This window comes from Podarcis bocagei, assembly GCF_964188305.1.
Source record: "Podarcis bocagei genome assembly, chromosome: 1".
In the NCBI taxonomy this organism is placed as follows: Eukaryota; Metazoa; Chordata; class Lepidosauria; order Squamata; family Lacertidae; genus Podarcis; species Podarcis bocagei.
In genome coordinates, this window is record NC_138125.1 from 40,413,307 (window position 1) to 40,438,839 (window position 25,533).

At 39.9% G+C, this 25,533-nt stretch overlaps 1 protein-coding gene across 5 annotated transcripts in view; it reads right to left on the bottom strand.

The window, feature by feature from the left end:
• DPH6 (diphthamine biosynthesis 6) overlaps nucleotides 1-25,533 on the bottom strand; it is a 239,730-nt gene that overhangs the window by 75,192 nt on the left and 139,005 nt on the right. Inside the window, exon 13 of one of the 5 annotated variants that reach the window (XM_081208462.1) lies at nucleotides 24,795-25,239. The exons of the other annotated variants lie outside the window; for them this stretch is intronic. Within the exon in view, the coding sequence (XP_081064588.1) occupies nucleotides 25,216-25,239 (24 nt within the window). The 3' untranslated portion in view covers nucleotides 24,795-25,215. Of the gene's footprint in view, nucleotides 1-24,794; nucleotides 25,240-25,533 lie in introns of those variants that run through there. 5 annotated transcript variants of the gene reach the window in all.

Sequence of the window (25,533 nt, forward strand, 5' to 3'; positions counted from 1 at the left end):
AACTAAACCTTTGTTCTTACACGCTGCTATCTGAATGACTGCTGCACTTTAAGAGGTTAAAGTTCACAGAAGATTCAGCAGTACTGATTACCCCCTCCCCAAAAAATAGCCCTACATTACAGTTCAGTCAAGGTAAATAAGCACAACTGACAATGTGTTAATTGGCCGCCTCTGGTCAGCCATGTGTACCTCTGACCTTATAGAGGGTTTAAATCAATTAAAACTTCAGGCAATAAAGACCTCTTGCTGATTAAGTTAGATAGAAATTATCTTTTCTAAAGGGATTACAGCTTTAAGGTGGTGAGCCTTTAATTTAATATATGGTAATTCCTTCTTCCTACGTCCCTCGTATTTAGCTAATGGCAATGAAATTGCATTTGGTAATGTGGAATCTTTTATTGAACTTTCCAGGGCAAACAGAGTTTTCAGAAAGTTTTTACTTAAATAATTGGGGCATGTTCAATAATTTAAGAATGTGTGAATCCGTTTTGCCATTGTGTTTTGTTCTGCTTTGGGGGGTAGATGTACAGATTCACAGCATGTCACGTGCAGGCTTTGTACTTATGATATAGGAACTGAATAATATCATTTCTCCTCTCCCTGTGAAATAGCCAAAACAGTCCTATATTTGGAAAACAAGGAGATTGTTTTTCATTAGACATGCAGTATAAAAAACTGGTTTTCTACTAAATATTTTTGATTCACATCTGTGGGTCAGTTTGTATGAAATGTTTTCAACTGGAAAGTGCTGATGGCCTGTTAGGACCCTTCTCCTCTGCTTCAATTCCTTCCCTTCCTAGATTGTTACTGCATTTGAACCAGGCAAGCACTGGTCTGCTTAAACAAGAAACAGAGGGAAGGAATCTGAGCATGGGAGTGGGGGACCCACAAGAGATTGTTCAATCCTGCAATGTGCTCCTGGTCCTCAAAACCATGTTACATGTGAATTGACCCAATCATCTGAGCCTCTTTTGATATGAAAAATATGTGTTTCAGTTAAAATTCATGAATTAAATTAACTCACATGAATATCCCTGAATCTGAATTAAGAGTGACCAGAGCTGATTGTTGTAGTGATATGTGGTGATCCTGGGAAAGCAGTAAGTGCACAGCACTGTTCTATCAGAGGTACAACCGGCTGCTGCATAAAGGAAACCCAACCTACATGCAGCACCAAGTGTGAGTATCCAAAGAGGTACATGCTCAGCGCACAGGTAAACATTCCAAAAGCAGATCCAAACTCAAGACACAGTGTGGCTTCCAGTCATACACGTTAATGCTATTCAACCTTACTCCCTGGGTAACTCCTCAATTAAACTTTGATTCATCTAACAATCCAATTCTTTGTGGATCTGGACTGCAAAAGTGAATTCCATAAGTTATTTCATGTTGACAGGGTGATCTTCCACCATACCTGGCTGCCATTTTATTCCCTTGCAGGATTCCAAACATGCTTTTGTCCCTATATGGAACTCCTGTGGAGGGCTGGAGAGTTGTAATGGAAAAACAGAAGGAATTAAATACCACCACCCACACCCTGTTTCTCCACTCCTAAACACCTGTTAAGAAGCTGCTGTTCCTTAAAAAAGCCATCAAGGTGCTGTTACATATATCTGCATGGAATGTGCTTTAAGTTGCTCAGCTGAGATGCACCAAGTCTTTCTCTGCCAAAACATAGTGACACATGACAGAACAGTGAGAAGTCATTATTTCAAAAAAGCAAGACCACTGATCCTATTCACTTACTAAGCAACCTGACTTTAAACACTACAGAACCAATTAAGGCAGAATCTATAAACTGTCTAAAGTTTTAAAGCATAATTAGGGCTGTGTGTATTTCCTCCTAAAGGATCTGAGTGATATACAAATGAAAATAAACATTAATTAAAGTTTCAGTCTAAACAAATAAATAAATGTGTCCAATTTTTAAACAGACAATGAAGACTGAGAAGAGGAGTACCAACTACATTAAGGCATAAAGAATTCAGTGTTAGAAATAAAATAGTAGGCTAGTCAGACTTGACAGCACGTTAAGATATAATTCTGGAACTAATGAGTAGAAGAAATGCAAGAGCTTCTGGATTTTAATAGTATATGATACAATCACTGAAGAAAATAATTTAAATCAGCATGGATATAAACATTTTTTAACTAGCCAGGGGAATAAGAGAAGTTTAAATGAAAAATCCCAACATATTAACTTGGGACAGGAGTTTAGTGGGGTGCCGTAGGGATTGATGCTAGCTCTGATTTTGTTTAACATCTTCATTAATGCAATGGAAGATGGGATTAGCGGCATACTAATGAAATCCACAGAGCACACTAAGTTGCAGAGTGTTATTAACATAAATGAGAAAAGAGAAATAATACCAAAGGCTCTAGACAGGTTAGAAATGCCAGCTGGAGACAAAAATATGAGATCTGATGGGTGAGCGCAACAAAATCCAACTCCATAAAATTTCTGAAAACATGTAAGGATGGAAGAAAAACTGGTAGAAAGATGAAAGTGACCTATAACCATGGTGATAACGGACAGCAATCTGGCCATATTATTACACTGGATTACTGGTTTTATGTTTAAGACATCACAATAAAAAGGAGGGAGGTGATGGACATAATAGATTACAGCCTCCAGTTTTGGAGACTTCAAAACCAGATGATGTTGGAGAGAATTTATAACAAAGGAACAAAGCAGCCCCTGAAGGTCCTGACTGATAAGGAAAGGATTTTAAGAGGAAAGCTAATGACTAAGAGAACCTAATAATGACAATCATATTTTGAAGATGTGCCCACTATGGAAGGGGGAGGGGGAATTACAGAGACAAAGAAGTGCACTGAATGCTGTGAGATGTCATCATTATCATTTACTGAATTCATGTTTGCTAACAGTAGAATACAGACAATATGGATCATTGCCCAAGGGAAGCATATATCATATGAAATATATATTCTGCAGACCTTATGTGACTTCCATCAGGTTCATTTTAAGACAGATAGATGTGGTCTTGTGAATCCCAAAGTATTACAGAATTTAAAACAGAGAAGGTGGCATCATTTATTGGTAAAATGATTATGTGGGCTACCCAGAATGTGCATAGGGAGAATGGAAAAAAACAGGTACCCTCAGATTTATAGGACACAACGTCTAATCAAATATATTTCTTTTAAACAGGGGTAGATAACCTGAAGCACTTTAGGTGTTGCCAGACTACAACTCCCATCATGGCAACACTGGCTGAGAAGGATAAGCGTTGGCATCTGACATCTGGAAAGCCACAGCTTCCTCACCCCTGATTTAAAACACTTCTAATTGAACACATGATAATGCAGTCATTTTTCTCACAAAAAAGTTACTCACTATGTGCTAAGAATGTCACATTTAGTTATGAAGATTTGTACTTTGTATGTCTCCCCAGAGTCCTTGTTGTATACAGTGATACCTCAGGTTACATACACTTCAGGTTACATATGCTTCAGGTTACAGACTCCGCTAACCCAGAAATAGTACCTCAGGTTAAGAACTCTGCTTCAGGATGAGAACAGAATTCGTGTGGCGGCAGCGCAGCAGAAGTTGGAGGCCCCATTAGCTAAAGTGGTGCCTTAGGTTAAGAACAGTTTCAGGTTAAGAACAGACCTCCAGAATGAATTAAGTATGTAACCTGAGGTACCACTGTATATGAAAGATCTAATATTATCACAAGGCATGTATGATTCACCTGTCACAATAAACCTTGGAATCAAAATGGGACTGTATTCTATAATTGTTTTATTGAATGTCTGCGTCCTCCACAAGATGTCCAGAGGGCGGTAACATAAGAATGGGCCTTTTCTGCAGTGGCTTCCCGTTACTGGAATGCTCTTCCCAGGGAGGTTCAGTTGGATGGTGGGAGGCTTGTTTTTATCATGTATTTTGTGTTTTTATATTGCACTTTTATGTGGTGGACTGCCCTGAGATCTATGGATGAAGGGCAGTATACTAACTAACTGACTGACTAACTAACTAACTAACTAACTAACTAACTGTGTCAACTAACAACTCACGAAGGCTCTCTTAGCTCCCACTGATACTTGAGAACCTGAACATCTAGTTTTTTCAAAGGTTTCTAGGCCTCACAGCTAGCAGGAGACACTTCACATTGCATAATAAGTTTCTTTAAAAAATACAGAAACCAAGACAAAAGGAGATTTGTCAATAGCTTATTCAGTTGCTTCCTGTGGTCTCTAATTCTTCCCCTTTGTCTCTGTACTTCGCTTGATTCATATAGTATTTTGGGTGCAGCAATGATGACATAATCAGTTGTGGAAGCAGGTTTGCTAGCTGGTGTGTCCAGCAGTCCTAGATTCTATGTTGAGAGACCAGTAACTCAAGAACCTCCATAAAAAATATTTTTATATTGTACAGGATGCAATCCACCTTGTACCCTTGCACTCATGGAAGGAGGTGTCTGATAGCAGAAGAGGAGGCAAGGAAGTTCTTTCCAGTTCTCCTTCCAAACTGCAGCCCACACTGAAAATAAGCGCCAGAGAGTTGAGGGACCCTACAAAACAAGGTGGAAGGTGGTATGAAAAGTTGTGTGGTGTAGAGCAAAACTGGCAAAAAAAAAAAAAAAACTCACCTCCCTTCCTCTTCTGTTAGTGGATGTCTCTGCTGGATCAAAAGCCCTTTAATGAGTGTTAGTGCACCAATTGGGCTCAACTTCATTATTTTCCCTGTTTTTATACTGAACCAAGCATACAGGAAGTGAAACAAATAATAGAACATGGTGCAAATAATATTTAGGTGTTGGCTATTGAACTTTCATATCAAGAATGAACCAGGAAATATATAAATGCTCATGGCACGAAAAGAATACTATACTATATTCTGTATAGGATAATATAGTTTGTAAAGAGAGATGTATATATACTTTAGCTTCTCCCATTCATACATCTCATTCTTAGAATCTCATATAACTCTGTCACTTGAACACTAAAAATTACTTCTAAGAAAACTTTGGCTTCTTGCGCCGTATATTAAAAGCTTTTCTTCAGGATTGTTACAATAAAACAGCCAAGGATAGCTGACCAAAAATTTCTAAACTGAAGTTTCCACATTGACACTTCCATTCAAGGCTGTGACATTATACAGGAAACTTGGCATTCAAGGAGACTTGAGATTGCAGTCATAAAATTTAATGAAGAATGAGTTAGATTTCTGCCATTCCCTACCTGTCTTTACTCTGCCAACTATCTCCCTAAATTAGTGTGATTATAAACAGAAGAGGGATGGCTGGGCAGCCAAAATATTCTGTAAGAAAGGTGAAAGCAGTACATCACACCACAGTAATTCACAGTGTATGAAACACATTAACAGTGTGACACTCTATTCTCATAGTCAGATGCTCTCTCCCAGCAGACACTTGACTCTGTAAGCTAACTCAAGAATCTGTCTCTCGCAGACGTTAGTTCTTTCAAAATGCTGACTGGGGAGAATGGTGAGACAGGCAGCAAGCTACAACTTTAGTAAACAGATGATCAACAATAGGACAATCAACATTGACTTAATTTCAGATTAACAATAACTTTGTGTGACTTTAAGGTTGACCATTCCCAATCCTTGAATAGATTCGAGTGGGGAACAGTTCCACATCTCCATAGCACCCAGTACAGACAGAATATAAACTAAGGTCAGTGCAGGTTAAAACACGTCGTGTTAGAAGTGGTTAGATTTTGATAAATATCATTTGGTAACACTATGTCTCTGAGGAACATTTTCAAATTCATACCAGCTGGAACTCTGGTTTCCTCTATGATTCTGTCAAGGATTAACTAAATTTTAGAACTCATCCAGATGGGAGAATTCCATGCAGCTGGTTCGGCACGTTAGCACAAATCCCAGAGTGCCAAAAGCAGTCCTAGCAAAAAGACAACACACTACTTTGCGCAGAGCTTTTTGTGCAACATTCCTTAACACGGACCGCAGACTTGTGCTGACCCCTTGTTCCCTTCTCTGCTGTTTAGACAGGTGTGATAAGGAAAAGGGGCTGACACAGTTGCCAGCTGTTTAAATGGATGCACAGATGCCGCAGTATAACAAAGAAAGAAAAACGAATAGCTGGGAGAAAGGAAGTCCAGAATTGACCTTGAACCACCAAGCTCTAGAAAATATGAATGCTGAGACACCAGTTGCTTCCTTGATTGTTAAGTGAGCTGTAGTCAATGACATTTCATTTAATTTCTCTGCTGCAGACCCAGAGCACAATTTGTGGTCTCTATGCCTTACAAACCGAATAGTGAGAACACAAGAAGCACTGCTAGATTAGAAAAAGTGTCTATAAAGACCAGCATCCCTGTTCCCACAATGGCCCACAAGATGCCTATGGGAAGCCCAAAAGCAGGACATGAGTGCAAGAGCATGGCTAGGATTATTCAGCTTCGTTTAAATGAACACAGTAGCCTTTCTTAGGGAAACTCAGGTGCAAGGTTGTTTAAGCAGAAAGTGTAAGTGTAACAAAACACACACAAAGTCTTGCTGCTTTGTACTTGCCACTAACAATTAGCTCAAGAACTACCTACAGGAGCAGCAGAAAGACAGAACACAATTCCCCTTAGGATGCTACACTTACACAAAGCTATGCTTTGTATTTTGAAATCCAGTGACAATAATCCGTTATTGCAGTATTGTTCTTCAGGGTCTCCATTTGTAGCTTGTTGTGAGCAGAAAGTTTACTTTATGCATCTCAGGTGAGATGGGGGCTACACCTAATGCTGTCATGGAGCTTTTGGGCCACATTCCTTTTTCTTTCTAAAGTATGTTTTTATTACATTTTAACAGTAAGTACAACAAACATCACGTTTCTCAAACACAGCTGTAACATACCAAAATGGTCAGATGGATATATTTCCCTAAAGCCAACAGATTGTGAAGGTACAGGGAACAACAGACACAAAGCCCACCACCGCTACTGCCACACTTCCAAGATCATTAAAGGAATAAACACACTGATTACAAGCCATAGTATATAATGCATATGAGACATCTATCTCGCTGTATCTGACATCATTGGCAGAAGAAGTGTAGGCAAATTTACCTGTCCAGAATTTGAGCAAGGGCTTCCACATTGGAAATAAAGGAGACCATGGTGCTGTAATACTTTTTTTTTCAAAATGAGGTTGATTCATTTGTTTAAGCCACCTTTCATCAGCCTTCCTGAGTATGTTTGTACATAAACAGCGCCGCCCAAATTTTATTACACCAGTGCTCTTTAGATGGTTGTGTGGAAACCTACCAATCACGTACTATGCAGAACTTTACTGCAGTATACAATTGCTTCAGAAGATGTTTATGCAGAAAGAATTTGGTTCCAAATAATGAAGCATCATAGCTTTGGGAGCCATCTGCAGTCTAAAGTGGAGAAATTCATGGAAGGAATCAGCAACCACATTTCAGATCTCCTGCACAGTTGGCCAATGCCCCCAGAGGGGAAAGTGCAAACTACCCTGTGAATGTGACTGTGAATGCAAATTAAGGTTCTGCATTAATCTGCACCTTTGGCATTCAACTATTCAGGACCAATTCTCACTTTATGCTGAGTTTCCCCTGTCCCATCCAGCTGACAGAATCACCCCTGCAATCCTGAGTGATCTAAATCCATCTGAATTTTGATACTTGTGGCATCTTGGTACTTTCACATTTCTATTAACAAAAAAGGAATTGGCATGGACAAGATTTATCAAGGTGTACAGAGCTGCTTGCTTCTTCAGCCTATTGAGATGAGTAAGAACACCTCTGTCTTCAGCCTTTAGAAGTAGATAAAGTCAACTCTATGTCACAAAAGTTGTTAACTAACATTTGTCATCGCAAGTGGTTCCAATAACATACCATGATTTTACTTGGTATTGGGATGATTTTGCCTAGATGGTAATTATTTTAGAATAAACAAACCAGGAATTTTGACATCCTAATTATAAAAAAGAAATGAAAGCAATGATGGGGTACAGGGAAACACCAAAACATAAATGTTCTAGGAATTACAGTTGCTAGTTAATAGAGTGATATGATTGCTTATTTTGCAATCTATTCATTCTGCTTTTGTAAATCAATAGCTAAATTAATTCAAAGAAAAGGCTTGATTGGTGTCTTCATTTAACTGGTGCTTGAAGTTTTGCTATGGGGAATTTTTAAGCAGGTGAGTGAATGCCTGAACAAGAAATGTATTGTATAAAACATTGGCATGTAACATATATATGTCAATAGCTCAGCAGCTTACCCAGGAAACTGAGAGTTAACCTGTGTATCCCATATATTTTTAAAAGGTGGAAATAAATCTGCTATGGGGAACTGGTTTGATAGACCTTTGAAGGTCTTCAAAACACTCGGTAATATGTTATTCACTAAAAATATTCCCACAATTCTCCCATCTCCCATCATTCCTTGCCTTAAGATTCAACTGTCAACTTTGATGTGCCTTTTAAAGTACCCCTCCAAGCCTGAAAAACCATGACTACAGACCACAGAAGAGAACTCTTTGCTTTGAAACTATCTGATAAATCAGAAGATCATTTACCTGCAAGCATTATTTGGTGAAGCTAAAGCGGCACATCAACCAGGAGCATCTGAAGGCTGAGGCAGCAAAACGTCAACAACAAATTGTCATTGGCATTACATTTATGAACCTTCAAACAGCATCAGATCTTTTCCATGGGAAACCAGATCAGGTCAGACTGGAGCTGAATATTTCTTAACAAGCTAACCATCAAAAGAACTTACGTTTTGAATAAAAAGGCTATCATTTGTTGATTTGAATATCAAAGGGATACACTGCAAACTCCCAGTCTAGAAAAACCTCCCTAAGCTACACCAGACAGGTGTTTAATAATCTATTATTAAGGCACTATTTTAGGTTACTCAGAATTATTAAAAAATAGCTGTAACTGTGAAGCTGCAAATGGGACTGCACAAAGAAATGAATGCTATTAACATACTATTAACAATTCAAAAGAATGAGTTGACATACCAATCAAACTTGTTAATTGACTGTCAATGGCCTGTCCCTGAATATACAACATGACTGCATTATATATTTCAAATGCTGACAGGAAGACAGTTTCATTTGCATTAACTTCATAAACTGATCAACAACCAAACTGCCACATACATTTATAATGGGAAGCTGAATCATTTCAATATTCATGGAGCTCTGTAATTGTAAATTAGGTACTGGCAAACAATATAATACTGTATGTACTCTAAAATATCCTAAATTTCCCTGACCTAGTTCCTTTGTTATTCTAAAAGAGCAGTGGGAAAAGTTGTGCATCTCAGAAATTATTTCCACAGTAATTTTTGGCCTTATGAAAAATCCGTTTGCTATTTAGTTTGCAGCCAAGGTTTATAACTCCACACTTGCATAACTACGCTACAAACAGACAGACAAGGTAGTATTCATTTTTCTGGCCTTAGTTCCAGGATCTGTAAATGGCATTAAAAATAAGCCAAAATGAAAAACAACACTAGTTTATGCTTCCTGTGTTTCAATATCGAGTAAACACTCGTGGCCAGCAAATAAATACCAAAGCAAAAGGAAGCAAAGTATCTACATGGCATATTTGAAATGCACTTCCCCACATTTAATTATCTTGAAAATCTTTGTGTAGACTATGGAAAATATCTACAAGTTATCGACACAAGTTTAGGCACCCAAGTAGTAACTTCTGCTACAATCCACAAACCCAACTAAACTGACACCATTTCCCTTTTCAGAGCAGGACAAACAACCAAGCTCCAATGAAGGCCTTGAAACTACACGGAGCAGTTGCAACAGTTCCCAAGACTATCGGTGTAGTGGGGTTTAGATACAAGACAGTGAAATCTTCTGATATCTAGGTACAGTGGTACCTCGGGTTACATACGCTTCAGGTTACATACGCTTCAGGTTACAGACTCCGCTAACCCAGAAATAGTGTTTCAGGTTAAGAACTTTGCTTCAGGATGAGAACAGAAATCGTGCTCCAGTGGCGTGGCAGCAGCAGGAGGCCCCATTAGCTAAAGTGGTGCTTCAGGTTAAGAACAGTTTCAGGTTAAGAACGGACCTCCGGAACGAATTAAGTACTTAACCCGAGGTACCACTGTATGACTAAAATTTATCGGTCACCTATGCAGAGGCAAATGTAGAAGTGGCCACGTGTTGCTAACAATAGCAGTTATTTAACATATTTCCCCCCACCCTATTTCACCCGTAATGTTAGCTCTTGCAATTACAGAGAACATACTTCTATCATTAGAAGCCGAAAAACACACATTAAACTTTGATCCCTCTCTTAAGCATGTTTACTTGGAAGTGCTATGACGTCGAGAGCGTTTGTTTTCAAGTAAATGTGCTCACGGTTGCATTCTTACTGCCAGCAGCATGTTTTGCTGGAGTTGTTCACAACTTGCAAGTGTACAACAGGCATTTTTGCACACCCAGCTCCATGCTCCAAACCTTATTCCTCTTCTGGGTGACAGTGTTATTTATGTTCCCAAGCCATAGTGGGAGGAGATGAAGGGCAGAACTCCGTTCCAGTCACATATCAGCACAGTTAGATGCCACACACTGTACATAAATAAAATTTGCATTCTAGTATTTGTTTCTTCTGCTACAAAACATTTCCCTCCCCACTCCTTGCAGCTTGATAACTTTTTGAATTGTAGCATTTATGCCTTGATTGGCTCTTTGCTAGAGAGCTGTCTGCTGTTGTTAAGGCAAATTTCAAAGTTTGACGACAAAAGGGTTCCATTTTATAGCATCTGCTTGTCAGGGTGTGTTGGACTACCTGTGTGCCAAACTTCAACTTTTTATGGCTTGGATCCATGGGTGCACAAAGACACAACTGCTCATGTACCATCTGTGTGTGTGTGTGTCTGATTTGTTCTTTGTTAGCACACTAATGGAAAGGTATTTTCCCCTGAACCGGGCATTACGTTTTGCATATATACAACAGCTAGAGCCTCTGTGTTTCTTTCTAAAGGTGCCCAGTAGCCATCATGTGACATTCTATCCTTTGAGGAAGCTATCAAAGCTAATATCTCTAATTTGTACCATGTGTAATCCTCCCATAATAGCATTTCAAGATGATTTGGTATTATCATCCCAGTGATTTACTCTCTTCAGATTTTGCAAAGGATTTATAATTTTTGTCAGTGCTTTTCACTTTACATATTAATTGGTAGAACAATAGAAGTGATTATTTCTCTCTGTTGGTATTATATTTCTATTACAGATAGCGGAGTGGTATTAGTTCAGCTGTGCCACTGTCCAGAATTAGATTGAACTTGCAGTTACATTAAAGCTTGCAAATTGCTTCTTGGATTGGTGGGTTGAAAGTAATAAGACTTAAGATTTAAAACATTAACATTTTATTTTAGTGTTAAGATATCTCTTATTCTAACTAGTGCTTGCTGGAATTTAAAGGATTATTCCCAATTTCCCAAATGTTGCCTTCATACAGAAGGGGATCTTGATTCATATTCTTACATTCATGTTGATTCTCACATTTCTCAAACTTTCCTTACGACTACTGCTATTTTAAATTTTTTTTAGGGGGCTGAAATCTGAAATACAGACATTGCTTTGCAACCCCCTCTTTTCCTTGGTTTCTTTTTCCTTCCCCATCCCTTTTCCCTTTTGTGCCATGCCTTTTGTAGATTTCAGTTTGAGAGAAAGGACTGTGTTGTTTGTATTGATACGTAAGCTATTCTGAGAGCCTTTCTGAGTGGCGACTGGGATATAAATGCTTTAAATCGGGGATGGGGGAGACTGTGTCTCTCCTGGTGTAGTTAGCCTCTAACTCTCAGTCAGCAGGGTCAGTGAACAGGAATGATGTTGTAGTCCAACAATAACTGGTGTTCATGGCAAACTGGGGCGGGGGACGGGGGACTTCTACATTTTCTTCATTTAGGCCCAAATGCCTGAAGATGCCATATATCACTGTGATCTTTGGATCAAAATACGTGCTATTACTCCTGCTAAGCACTTGCACAAATGTATTATGTAAAGTGGCTCTGTAACGGTGGCTTAATTCACTAACTTTGGCTTAGTGTGAACACATGCGCTCCGGGAAAGAAGCTCACATCCACTTTCCTCCCTTTTTGCTGGTGCCCCGAGCTTATCATGCCAATCAAATCCAGGTCCTTAGTTTAACGCTGTCCACGTTAACCATGAGCTGTAACCAGGGTTACGTTACATGGTTTGGTTTAGCGTGACATATGAACTAGTCAACTGAGTGGCACCAACTTTTGTTAAGTACCGTATTTTTCGCTCTATAAGACGCACCAGACCACAAGACGCACCTAGTTTTCGGAGGAGGAAAACAAGAAAAAAAATATTCTGAATCTCAGAAGCCAGAACAGCAAGAGGGATAGCTGCGCAGCCTGCATTCGCTCCATAAGACGCACACACATTTCCCCTTACTTTTTAGGAGGGAAAAAGTGAGTCTTATAGAGCAAAAAATACGGTACTTTGTTTCATTTGCACGTCCCCCCCCCCAGTAGTTTCTCAAGGTATTAAATTGCTCTCTTTTAAGTGTCAAGAAGTCATCTTAGTGTAACCATGGTAAAAAAGCAACCTACTTACGCACACAACTGTATTTTCCTTGCTACTGTAACTATGATTGCATGGCTGAGCTCTGAAGTATACTTATTAAGGAGTTCAATGGAAATGGTCTCTACCTGATTTTTTTTTTTAAAGTGTACCAAATCTTGATAGAAAGCTCCATGAATATCAACAAAATATGCTCTATTAATAATTTTAGCCTAAGTGTGCAGAAAAAATATGTTCCTCCATGCAGGTATCTTATGCTCACAAAAAGACTGTTTTACACTACAGAACTGTCAGAAGAAATAGAAGCTTAGGGTCAAGAAAACATGCTACAAGGAGTTATGTGATTTGCCCTCAAATGAAGTAACTTGTTTTCACAAACAGCTAATCCAGCTCAAGATTCTAGCAGTTATCTTAATTCTGCTTGAAATTCTTCACATCGAACAATTCCAGCGCATTCCCACCCCCCCACCCTTTATGATTATTATTATTTTACTTACTGGAAAATATTTATCTGGAATTTGCTACTCTACATGAAACAGAAAGATGGAGCTGCCTCAGTTCACTGAGGCCTAACTGGTAAGTCTTTCAGCACTTCTTAAAACACAAAGAGGTGATCTGACAGAATCTTTTGCATGAGGGAAATGGCAAAGCCTGAAAATGGGGAAGGGGGCAGAGGAAGAACTGTGAAGTGTTCACGCCAGACATTTGAATGCCTCTTCTTTACAAGAGAAATACATGGCTGCCAAATCAGTAAAAAATGTTAACACCAAATAAAACACAGTTCTCTCTTCCTAACTTCGTTATGTTTTTTCACCCGGGGACCAAGATCCATCTATCATCTAAGTGCACACACATTTGTCAGAGTTCAGTTGGCATGACTAAAATTCCCTTCTTTATTGAAAATATATGAAACAGAGAGCAAAAGTTAACTGGCAGATAATAAAGCTTTCACGTGCCTTTTAAGTGTCTGCCAGAAAACAACTGACGTTGATAACCCGTATTAGATGAACAATGCTCAATATAAGTTTTGAAAAACAGATTCCATGCCTTCATTCTGGACATTCAGTCAGTTGCCATCCGCACTAACACTACTATTATTAAAATTCTGAACTCCGCAGCAGTTCTCATCTACAGATGGAATGAGTCAGAGGAATTTCAAGGAGTCGTATGCTTGTTTAATTCCTGTTTTAATGGGTATATTAAAATTACAAATATGGAACTGTGTGATTCTGAACATGTTCTTTTAGCAGCACAGCTCACTCACAAACACTACAGAGTGAGCAGATTTTGCAGACTTCTAATGTCTCCTGAGCTTCTCCTAGACCCCTTTTTTTTTGGGGGGGGGGAGAACTAGAGTCTCTTAAAGGGCCAAGCCACTGGCTTGAAGAGGGTTTTTCCTGTGTTCCATGACCTCTTGCACATTCTGCAATGCTCAAACGACAAGGTACTGTGGGAGAAGCACTCTGTTGCTCAAGCCCACGGAAAAGTGTGCCTGAAAGTCCTGGCTCTGGTTCTATGGGCCTGGTGCTGGGGCACCTAATTCAATGGATTCCTGCTGCCAGCCTCAGCATCAGAAGCCCCCTGATCACCACCTTCAGGCTCAGAGACAGAAACCTAGCCTGCCTCCTTAGCTGGTGTTCCTGTAGCAGGCAACTGCTGGACTCCAGGGTCGTGACACCATTGCTTTTGACAACCGACAATGATGTGTTGCTTTTGAAAAACGGTCTTCAGCTGATTAATATTTTTTCTGGCTTAACCTGGTGTTTTATTTTGACGAAATTGTTAAATCTCTTTTTGGTTTTTAACCTCCTGATTTTGTGATCGGGTTTAATTTGGGTATTGTGATTGATTTTGTCTCTTTGTTATTTGATTTCCCAGCTGCCTTTCTTTTATTTTAATTAGGTGGCATATAGGTTTTTTAATCATAAAATTAAATAAATAATAATTAAATCCCCACCAGCCATGGGGGGAGAGACAGTGCTGAGGTGGGTGGTATACATGTTTTCTCATCTCCAACCCAACTAGTTGCAAATTTTGAATATTAGGACACATCAGTCCTGCATACACACAGTGGATCTGTGTGGGGAGAAGGATCTGCAACTTCTTATTTAAGGTGTCTGCATACACACTACTTTAGTGCCCAAGTAGATCCCTATATTCCTATCATAACTAAATTCTGTTTATCTTGTTCAGGTAAACTACTATTTAACGTACACTTCCCAGGCAGTCTATCCATGAAGGAATAAGGAGAATACGACCATAAGCAGAGCGCAGCAGGATCAGGGGGCAAAGGCCCATATAGTTCAACATCCTGGTCTCATAGGGGCCAACCAAATGCCTGCTGAAGCATGCAAGCAGGACCGCAGTGCAACAGCACTCTCTCTCCTTGTGATTCTGAGCACCTAGTTTTCAGAGGCATTCTGCCTCCCTACAAGGGAGCTAGAAAATAGCTTTGATGGCCAGTACTATTGGATGAGGGTGGCGCTGTGGTCTAAACCACTGAGCCTCTTGGGCTTGCCGATCAGAAGGTTGGCGGTTTGAATCCCCGTGATGGGGTGAGCTCCTGTTGCTCTGTCCCAGCTCCTGCCAACCTAGCAGTTTGAAAGCACACCAGTGTAAGTAGATAAATAGGTACCACTGCAGCGGGAAGATAAACGGCATTTCCGTACTCTCTGGTTTCCGTCACGATGTCCCGCTGTGCCAGAAGCGGTTTAGTCATGCTGGCCACATGACCTGGAAAGCTGTCTGTGGACAAACGCCGGCTCCCTTGATCTGAAAGCGAGATGAGGGCCACAACCTCATAGTCACCCTTGACTGGACTTAACCATCCAGGGGTCCTTGACCTTTACTGGATTTATATACCACCTTTTTGCCAAGGCCTGTAAACATGTTCACAATAGCATGTTGATGGCCTTACTGCCCATGACTGGGAATAGATATGTAGAAAATAAAGGGGGAAATCTGTTCCTCGAGACAAATTATATATATAAAAAATACAAAATGTAGCTACAGACAACATGGGCAAAAGGTCTCACTGGCTTCTTTGCAAGAACAAAATCCCTATTAAGAGTGTTCAAATAGATTAAAAAGGCTAGAATCCATAACTAAGTTATCTGCCTTCTGCTTTGCTCTCTACAGGATTGTACATTTCAACCTGCACTTCCCCATTTCAAAAGGGCTGGCAAAGTATTAGAAGAATTTAAAGATTTAACTTGAGAATGTGGTTCGCATCTGCCACAGTACAGGGCTGATTCCTCAGAGTCTACTTTGATAATGCACTACCTGCTCCACTGTTTATCTGACCAGCTTACTTCCTGCCAAGCTGGATCTCACTCACCAAATGGCTCCGAATTGTCACACTCTTTTTAAAGTTTTCTCCCGAGTTCTGTTCACATCAAAACACAGTTCCAGCTCTGCTTTGATTGCAAAACCACCCTGCCATGGGCTCTAATTACATATTTACGACCTACCATTCATTGCATTTTATGCTGAAAATTTGAGGGGAAATGCATGAGATTTCCTTTACTTCTAACTCAGACTTAAAGAAACACATTTAAAAGGATTAACATCTTCCAAAGCTCACACAGAATGGAACTAAAATACTGTGAACACTCAGAACTGGTTTACAAGTAAGGTTATATGACGTTTGCTAAGCAGGATGGCCGGGGGTGGAATCCAACCTGGCGCCAAGTGATCGTTCCATCAGCACAAGGATTTCTGTTTGCGCAGCAGAATGCTCTCCCCCTCTCCTCACCCATGAACCCCCTAAATCTGTTCTAGAGGTTTCCCCAACCCCCTGGAGCAGATTTGAGGAGGACGTGTGGCACATAAAGGAGGAGGAAAGGGATGAAAGACCTGCTGTGCAAATGAAAATATTTGGGTTGATGTGACCCTGTAGCTGAATACCACCCCATGTGCCTCAACTTACAGAGAATGGTCTTCTGTTTGAAGGCACCTATTCTACCCATTACGGCATCAGAACATATGGAAAGGAAAGATGGAAGGAGGGACATTTGACGTCCATTTTCCTGAACAATATCACTCTTCAGAAACACATGTACTTTTGCACACACTTGTATTTATAAGCACTCACCCACTGTCTTCCACACACTTCAGCTGTGTTCCTATTCTCCCCCACTAACACTATCTTCATTGAAATCCATGCTCAGCAACCAACCTAGGGGTCACATACGCTCAGAAGAAGAAAAGGCTTGCAATAATTTCTATGCTGTTATGTGCCTAGGGAAATTCATTAGAGAAAAACTCCCTCTTTGCTGCATATTGCTGGTAAGATCCAATGACAAGGCTGGGAGGAAGCAAAAGTCAGCACAGGGCCAAACTAAAAGGAAGGCGGAAAAATATATAGGATGAAAATTCCACAACTGTTTTACTGAAGCCTAAGGGACGCGGGTGGCGTTGTGGGTTAAACCACTGAGCCTAGGACTTGCCAATCAGAAGGTCGGCGGTTCGAATCCCCGTGACGGGGTAAGCTCCCATTGCTCGGTCCCTGCTCCTGCCAACCTAGCAGTTTGAAAGCACGTCAAAGTGCAAGTAGATAAATAGGTACCACTCTGGCGGGAAGGTAAACAGCGTTTCCGTGCACTGCTCTGGTTCGCCAGAAGTGGCTTAGTCATGCTGGCCACATGACCTGGAAGCTGTACGCCGGCTCCCTCGGCCAATAAAGCGAGATGAGCGCCGCAACCCCAGAGTCGGTCACGACTGGACCTAATAGTCAGGGGTCCCTTTACCTTTAGGGCCAAAATAATGTTTGCATATGCAGGCAATGCTGTTTCACTGTGTTCAGACAAAAAGACGCTGCCTTAGAATGAGTTTCCAACTAACTCTACTATAACATCCATTAAATACTTCATGAGTGACAGCAGGAAACACAGGTGAAAGAGAAAGAAAAGAATGATTGGGAGCAAATGAAGGAATATTTTGGTGGATAAAATTAAAGACAGCTAATCATTACCTCCAAAGTCCACACACACACACAAACCTTCCACTTGGGTCTTTCAAACCACAGAATGAGTTTTGAAAGGTTGCCATCATTAAGGAAAATTAAATATCAACATCCTTTGATTGAAAACTAGATGCCCAGTATTAGATTACACAGTATCATCTGGACAAACAGCATTCTCCAAACAAAACCAAGATCAATTGTGTGATAGCATATATACATCTCTGGGTACTAACCAAAAAGGAAAATGTATCAAATGTGCAAGAGCGTATTGAAAGGAAAAGCTTGCAAAATCAGGACAGCATTTCTCCACAATCTTAAGCATTCTTGAGATCTCATTTGCTGTAAGTTATGGGATAGCTAGTTATTGCATCATCAAATCTCTGCAGCTCTTTTTGAGCTGACAGGGTCATATACTCATACAGATAAACTGGTCAAGAGCAGAACGTAGTTTAGAGAGGAAGGCCATGTCGCACTGAAATAGGACTCTTACAGGATATTGTTCTTTTTGAATGCTTTTATTTAACATTCAATCTCTGTTAAAACTCCCACTTTATTGCTTCATTAGCATCTATGAGATTCCAAGTGAGTTCAAAAGGGGAGGGGGTGGAGAGAATAAGCACATTCAAAATAGACTTTATTGTGTGATGTTAACTCCAGACTTATTAGACTCTTAACACATCTGTACATTAAGAGGCACTTCAGACATTAACCATGTAACAGGCTAACAATAAAAGCTCACCCTCCAAAAAAGGTTTTCCCAACGCCTGCATGCAAAAACCAGAAAACTGGCACAGCTACACCTATAAACTAATTTGTATTTCAACTGCCTGTCAAAATCACTAGTTCCTGAATCGGTATATCAAATTATGGTAGATCATACATAATTTGGGCGTGCACCATTTAAAAGGGTAAAAAATAGCACTTGATTTTCCAGGATGTGAGAAACTTTTCTCAGTTCTTTGGTGTGAGTTACGCACATGGCAATGCCATTCTGGAGCACAGTGGAGCAGGACTGTTAAAATGTGCTGTTTGACATTTCTATAGAATGATCACGACAAAATATCCTAGTAGACTGTGCTCTTCTTACTTGACGTGTTTTGCCATTTCACCCACATGGACGGCTTTGTCTCTTGTTCAAGAACTTCTGGAGTCCCCACCCTTCCAAATGTACCAAACATTCTTAAAACTTAGCGGGGTGGGGGTGGGGGGAGACACCAATTCAACATCAAGTTCTAACGGCTCAACAACTTCAGATACCAAAACCAGCAGGATGAGCTTTGTGCGAGTGTAACAAATAATGAGAAAAATTTGGCTGATTCTGCAGTCCGCTTCCGCAACTCTTGTTAAAGCACAGCAGTGGGTAATTTTCTTTTAAAATCAAAAGCTTAATTTCAGCTACACTGCTCCCCTTTAACAAAAATCTTGAGAGCTCTTCAAAACTCTGTAGAGAAAGTATTACACTTAAAAGACATAACCAACCACCAAAAGGAGAAGGCTGGTGTGAAGCTGTGAAGTTTTAAAAATGTCTAAGCAAGAATACACCCCACTTAGCCACCTCTTAATTATTTTAAGGTATGAAACAGCAAAATAAACCCCAGCCCCTCCACCTCAAAAATGTGAAATTTATATGAATTATAGAAGAAGGTGATTTCCTTTTATTCCCCCCACAAAAGTCCCTGGACCTATTTACCTGCAATTTGGCAGGGCTTTATTGATTTTGGAGGAGCTCCTGTGCATTTCATTCACTTTGGTCAAAATGGGGAAACAATAATACAGTGGTGCCTCGCAAGACGAAATTAATTCGTTCCGCGAGTTTTTTCGTCTAGCGAATTTTTCGTCTTGCGAAGCACGGTGTCGGGAAAGTTTTGGAAAAGCTTCAAAAATCACCAAAGTCTTCAAAAACCTCAAAAAAGGCTACCACACCGCGTTCTATGAGTTGCTCCTCGAAGTCAAGTCGCAACTGTATTAACGGTGTTAAGAAAAAGGAAACAAACTTGCAAGACGTTTTCGTCTTGCGAAGCAAGCCCATAGGGAAATTCGTCTTGCGAAGCAGCCCTTTTGTCTAGCGAGTTTTTTGCCTTGTGAGGCATTCGTCTTGCGGGGCACCACTGTAGCTGTTTTTAGATTCCTCATAATAGTGAATGGAGAAGACAGAGCTTCAGCAGAGTGACTCAGAACCTGAAACACAGATCTAAATGGAGAGAGCACAGTGCTTCTCAAACACTGGATTTTTTTTATATAAAGAAAATGCACACAAAATCATAAAGTTGTAAGGGATCTCAAGGGTCATCTAGTTCAGCTCCTGGCACTGCAGGAATCTCAGCTTAAGCACCCAAATGCAGATACAGAGTGAATCTTGAGGCCCACTCACACTCCTGATAACTACTTCATGTTCAGCTGAAGTCTGATGGGAACAGAGAATTTAATTTGGGTACCTAAAATAAATAGGTGGAGCAGTTCTCCAGTTGCTGCACACAGGTTGGAAGGGATCAAAAAAAACTGTTTCTAAGTCTTTAGCTAGTAAGGAAGGGGCAGAAATGAACAACCAAATATGTTTTGACATACAACATAATACTTTATTATCCTTCTGCCACAGCATGCAAGCATTGTCACTGGACTTTTGCTTTTGGCAAATCTCTGGTTTTGTAAGCTGGAACGATTGGCATGTTGCCTTTTGTTTTTTTATTACACTACTCAAATTCACGAGCTTTCAACTTCAGCATTTAGAAAAGATAAGAAGGTACATGTGATCTTTATCTACTAGACATAGTTGTCCCTTGCTAATTTTTTTTATATTTTTTTTTTGTCTTCCTCCAAGGGTGAATTATGACCCTGGATGCAGAGACTAACCTGCTGCTTTTTATAGTGGGCTGGCTGACTCTTTCAGAATCAGATTTATTCACAGGACATCTTTGCAGCCTACAATGTTGAACAGTAGGCCAGGCCGCATTCCTCATGGATAGATCTATTTGCAAGAGTATCAGTTTGTCTCTCTTTAAAGCAGGCTAGGCTGCTTTCCTACAAGGGTATCCACTCAGAAAATTTCTCCCAATTGCTATATTTTCATAAGAGGCTTTGGTGACAAATTTGAAGCCTGTTTTCACTATCATGACTTGAGTGTTTGTTTATTTTTTTGCATGATAATGGAAAGACGATGGGTAGGCATTCCACCATCATAAGGTGGTGATGCAGAAATGAGACCTTGTGTATATGGTGGTAGAGCAGTGGTTGCTAACCTGTGATCTCCAGGTGTTCTTATTGTTATTTATTAAATTTATATCCCAACCTTCATCCCAAGAGAAGCCCAAGGTGGCAAACAGATGATAAAACATTATTGTTGGGACTCTAGCTCCCATCAGTCCAAACCAGCATGACCCAGGGATAATGGGAGTTGGGGAGTCAACAAAGGTCATAGGTTGGCCACCCACTGAGGTAAAGGGCACAAACATTTCTAGCATGCGAGGAGGAACTTGGGTCGGTTGGCAATTTTTGTCAAGGGCTTTTGGAAGATACAAATATGAAAACACACCTCATCGGTGTTTGCACTGAATGTGTGATGGGAACACAAACAGCATACTTGTCTTGACTCATGACCTAGAGACAGTGCAATGCATGGTGGATGACTGTGATAATGATGACGTTCAGGTTACATAGCCCTGCAACCATTCTCTGACTCTTCTGTGTCTGTTTTTCACGTTTCATAGGTGCCAATGGCTACCAGATAAGGCCATGGTCTTTTAACTAGTCAGCCAGCTCCTCCAGGAAGGCAGAGTCTACAAAAGTTCACCTTGTTGTTGTTGTTGTTTAGTCATGTCCGACTCTTCGTGACCCCATGGACCAGAGCACGCCAGGCACTTCTGTCTTCCACTGCCTCCCACAGTCTGGTCAAACTCATATTTGTAGCTTCAAGAGCACTGTCCAACCATCTCGTCCTCTGTCATCCCCTTCTCCTTGTGCGCTCTCCATCTTTCCCAACATCAGGGTCTTTTCCAGGGAGTCTCCTCTTCTCATGAGGTGGCCAAAGTATTGAGCCTCAGCTTCAGGATCTGTCCTTCCAGTGAGCGCTCAGGGCTGATTTCCTTAAGAATGGATAGGTTTGATCATCTTGCAGTCCATGGGGCTCTCAAGAGTCTCCTCCAGCACCATAATTCAAAAGCATCAATTCCCATATAATCCTGCAGTTGGTTCTAGCTTGCTGGAAAGACAACTTCTCTTGCAGCTGTCCAAGGTCCTGTATCCTCCTTACTTGACTTGGACTTGTAACTGGACGTTGCTTGCTTCCCCTGTGAGCCTGAAGCATCCACAAAATTGGAACCACTTAGAACTAATGGTTAAGTATCTGGCCTTAAGTAAGGGCAGCTCAACTGTGAAATACAAAGTTTGCGGGGAAAACTTTTCAGAAGTACACAGAAACTGGCAAATACACAAATGCAATGTTTAAGCAAAAGTACAAACAGATGTAATGTCTTTTAACACAAAAGTACACGCTGTTATTTTTCTAGCTAACACAGAACTAGTACACAATTTCAAAGAAATAAAACATAAGTATCCTGAGTCATTAAGACAGGAAATGCAACTAAGCATCAATGGAAGTTGATTAAATAATTCATTGATCACATGCTGTGACTGACTGATTATATCATGCACCCAAATTTCTTTTGGTATTACAAATATGTAATGAAAATATAGTTATATTTTCACTGACTGGAGGTTTATCGGCAAAGGCACTGATCTAAAACATTATGGCTTTTTAGCATGAGAAAATGCACTGAGATTTTTTTTCATTCCATAGCTTTCCATCCTCTTCTATTTTCTGCACAGTTTGTACTGGAAGGAATATACAGCACATTCATCATGTGAACAGCACTTTTAGTTTGCAACAGCTGCATAATCACTTCATTCATTGTCAAACTTATAATGCAGGTCCATATTATACCTATCTTATGGAGAAAAAATGTGGGTTGGAGTCCTGTTACCCCTCTTCATCCCAAACCAGAAAGTTCCAATGTGTTTTTATCACAGTGCTTATTCAGACAGAAAATATATTCTGGAAGATAATGGTTAAATAATGCTGAAATCCAAATTATTCTGCAGCCAAGGGTCTTTTTGGCCAATTCTATTGATTAATAGACAGACAGACAGATTTGTACCTGCACTGCTATTATGATACAACGTAACACGGCTCTGGGTTTCATCTGTCAAGTAACACTGTGCTTATTAATTTAAAATGCTTAAGAACCTCCTGCAGCTTCAGTGTGGAAGCAAAAAATGCAATGTGAATAGATGTTAGTATGTACTTCTTTTGACTAGAAATGCAACAGGTGTTAGAAGTTACAGGCTTTTTGGTTCTACCTTAAAAAAACCTAATACTTTTTTTCTAAGAAAAAATAATAATTATGTTATCTGAAGTTCAAAACACATTGTTTTGTGTAATCTATGGCTCATAGCACATTATTAGAGCATATATGATTAACAATAAAGACATGTCACAACCTAATTAAAAATGTTTCACACACGTATGAAAGTATGTTATCTTGAGACTTTTACTAAAATAATATTTATTCTGGAGTACTGCCACACAATTCACATCTCCCTTAAGCCTATAAGTTTTCCCAACATAAATGAAAACTATACTGTTGATAAAGATAGAATCAAGATTAGCATTTTATAAAAAGTCTATTGTAAGGGCTACTTTGCAAACAAAAATTGATTCATAATGGCCTGAACATTATTAAAGTCCACTTCTATGGTGCACAATCTAATAAATAAAAAGCTAACAAAAACTTTACATAGTTCTTCTTGATCTAGTTCTAATGGCACAGCATTATTAGTTTCTCATGTATCATGTTCCCAGATACAGTGTGTTGAAAGATTTATTCATCTTGAGTTGTGCCCTAAGGTAATTGGGTTTTTAAAGAACCTGAATTCTACAATTATATCCGTACCAAAAAAAGAAAAGAAAAGAAAAGACAGAACAGCCATCCTTTTTAAACTGACAAGAAACACTGAGTCCCACGATTTAGGAATTTGTGTTTTAAAAGCTATTACGTTCATTTCCCTCCTTTTTATTTCTATTTTTTTTGTATTAGCCCTTCAAATTGCAAATGCTCAACTGTCACAAAAGATCAGTGTTAGTGAGCCGCCAACATTAATCTTTTGTTTGAAGTGTATGAAGACAGACAAATAAAGGAAACATCACTAAATATCATCCCGAAGAAGCAGCAGCAGATATTGAAATGGTAAACAACAACCCATGAACACTAGTTGCAATGCTATTGGGTAGAAGAAATTTCTAAATATCAAAGATAGCGGCATCATTGTCAGCTGGGCCATAAACAAACAATAGTCAATTGACAACATTGGACCTTTTCTTCCTTGCTATACTACTGTAAATAAACATGCTCCCCTTGCCTGTCTGAATTCTACATGCCCATTTTCAGAAATGCCGCAGCAGATAAGTAACACTGTCATGTCCGTTTTGTCAAGTACATGCTGATGATCCTTTTCGATCTGCAGTTTGGGAACATTATCAAGGTCAGGAGCAATCGCTCAGAAAAGCCCTCCTGATGTGCATATATCTAGTAATTTCTGCAAGAAATAAATGGCACAATAATAACGCACAGTAAATCAAGTGCTTCTCTCTCACACGCACAAAAATTCAAAAGGCTCATTTTAATAAAAACCTTTCACATTGCACAAGGAAGGCATATGGAAGGCATCTAGTCAAATGCGTAGAGTGCATTTGTGTATATTACGCATGTACAAACCGTCAACATCAAAACTGTTTACAGTGCCACACTTTGGGCTTATCATCCTGAAGTCAAGCTTCTCTACGTGTTGGGCAAATGCCCACCTCTTTCAACTCCTCTGACCTCCACTTGTGTGTGTGTGTGTGACAAATTGGTTGTGAGGCATTTACAACTGATGCACATATCACAAAATTATTTCTGCCAAGCTTCCTCCATGACCTGCCCGTGGGACATGACATGCTCTGAGACGCATTGCTCTATCAAACCGAATCTTTCCAGGACAATGCAAATTATGACAAATTCCATCATCCTGCATTATGCGCTTCATGCTAATCTTCCTAATTCGAGAGAATCGGGAGGGTTTGCTGTTCTGCTGAAGGGCACGTTGTCTGATTGAATGATGGTGAAAGAATGTTTGCAAACCCACCCACCCCCCATCTTCTAATCCCAGCTGTGGCCACCTCTGCCCTACAACCACCATCCAACCTTTTCTGCTATTGAATTTCCTGCTCAGAATTAATTCAGGATCCATGTGGTCCTTTTTGTTGTTGCTTCAGCACATAATAAAATATCGCCAAGGATTATGCTGTGGTCTCGGAGTTAAAGGGTATTTTATTTTTAGAACAGTATTCTGAAACAAATGTTGCCCACTGAGTCTTCCTGCTGACTTCTCCTAGGCTGTCAGGCTGTCACATTGGGAATGCAGCTTTGCTGATAAGTTAAACCGTCTCCCATAGTGGCTTTTGAAGCAATCATTTCAATGATAGGATTCAGGCGATTTCCAGTCTCAAACACTTTTGACTTTGGGATGTTATGCTGCTGGCTCAAAGCAAACAGTCAACCTGCAAGGCATTTCTTGAAAAAAGTCTCCAAGAAAACATGAGCATCAGACAATTCCTCGTCGATTCAGAAGGTGGCAGTATTACTACACAAAAGAAGCTGGTCAGACATCATATTCAAATCCCATCTAGCAGAAACAAACATATTTAATTCCCAGAGATACATATATTTTATCCCATGGCATAATTTACTTATAACATTAAAACTCAAAAATGAAACAATTTGCAGCAATAACCATGATTATGATGTTAGTGGCATGAATATTACCGGCCAGATTAGACTAAAATATACCTAGAACCAAAGATCAGGGGAATTTTATTATTTATTTTTAAATCATTAGCAACATCATCACTGGCAGAACTTGCATGCCTTAAATGCATCCTCAGCTGGAGGTGGGTGAGAGAAGAAATGGTTTGTTGGG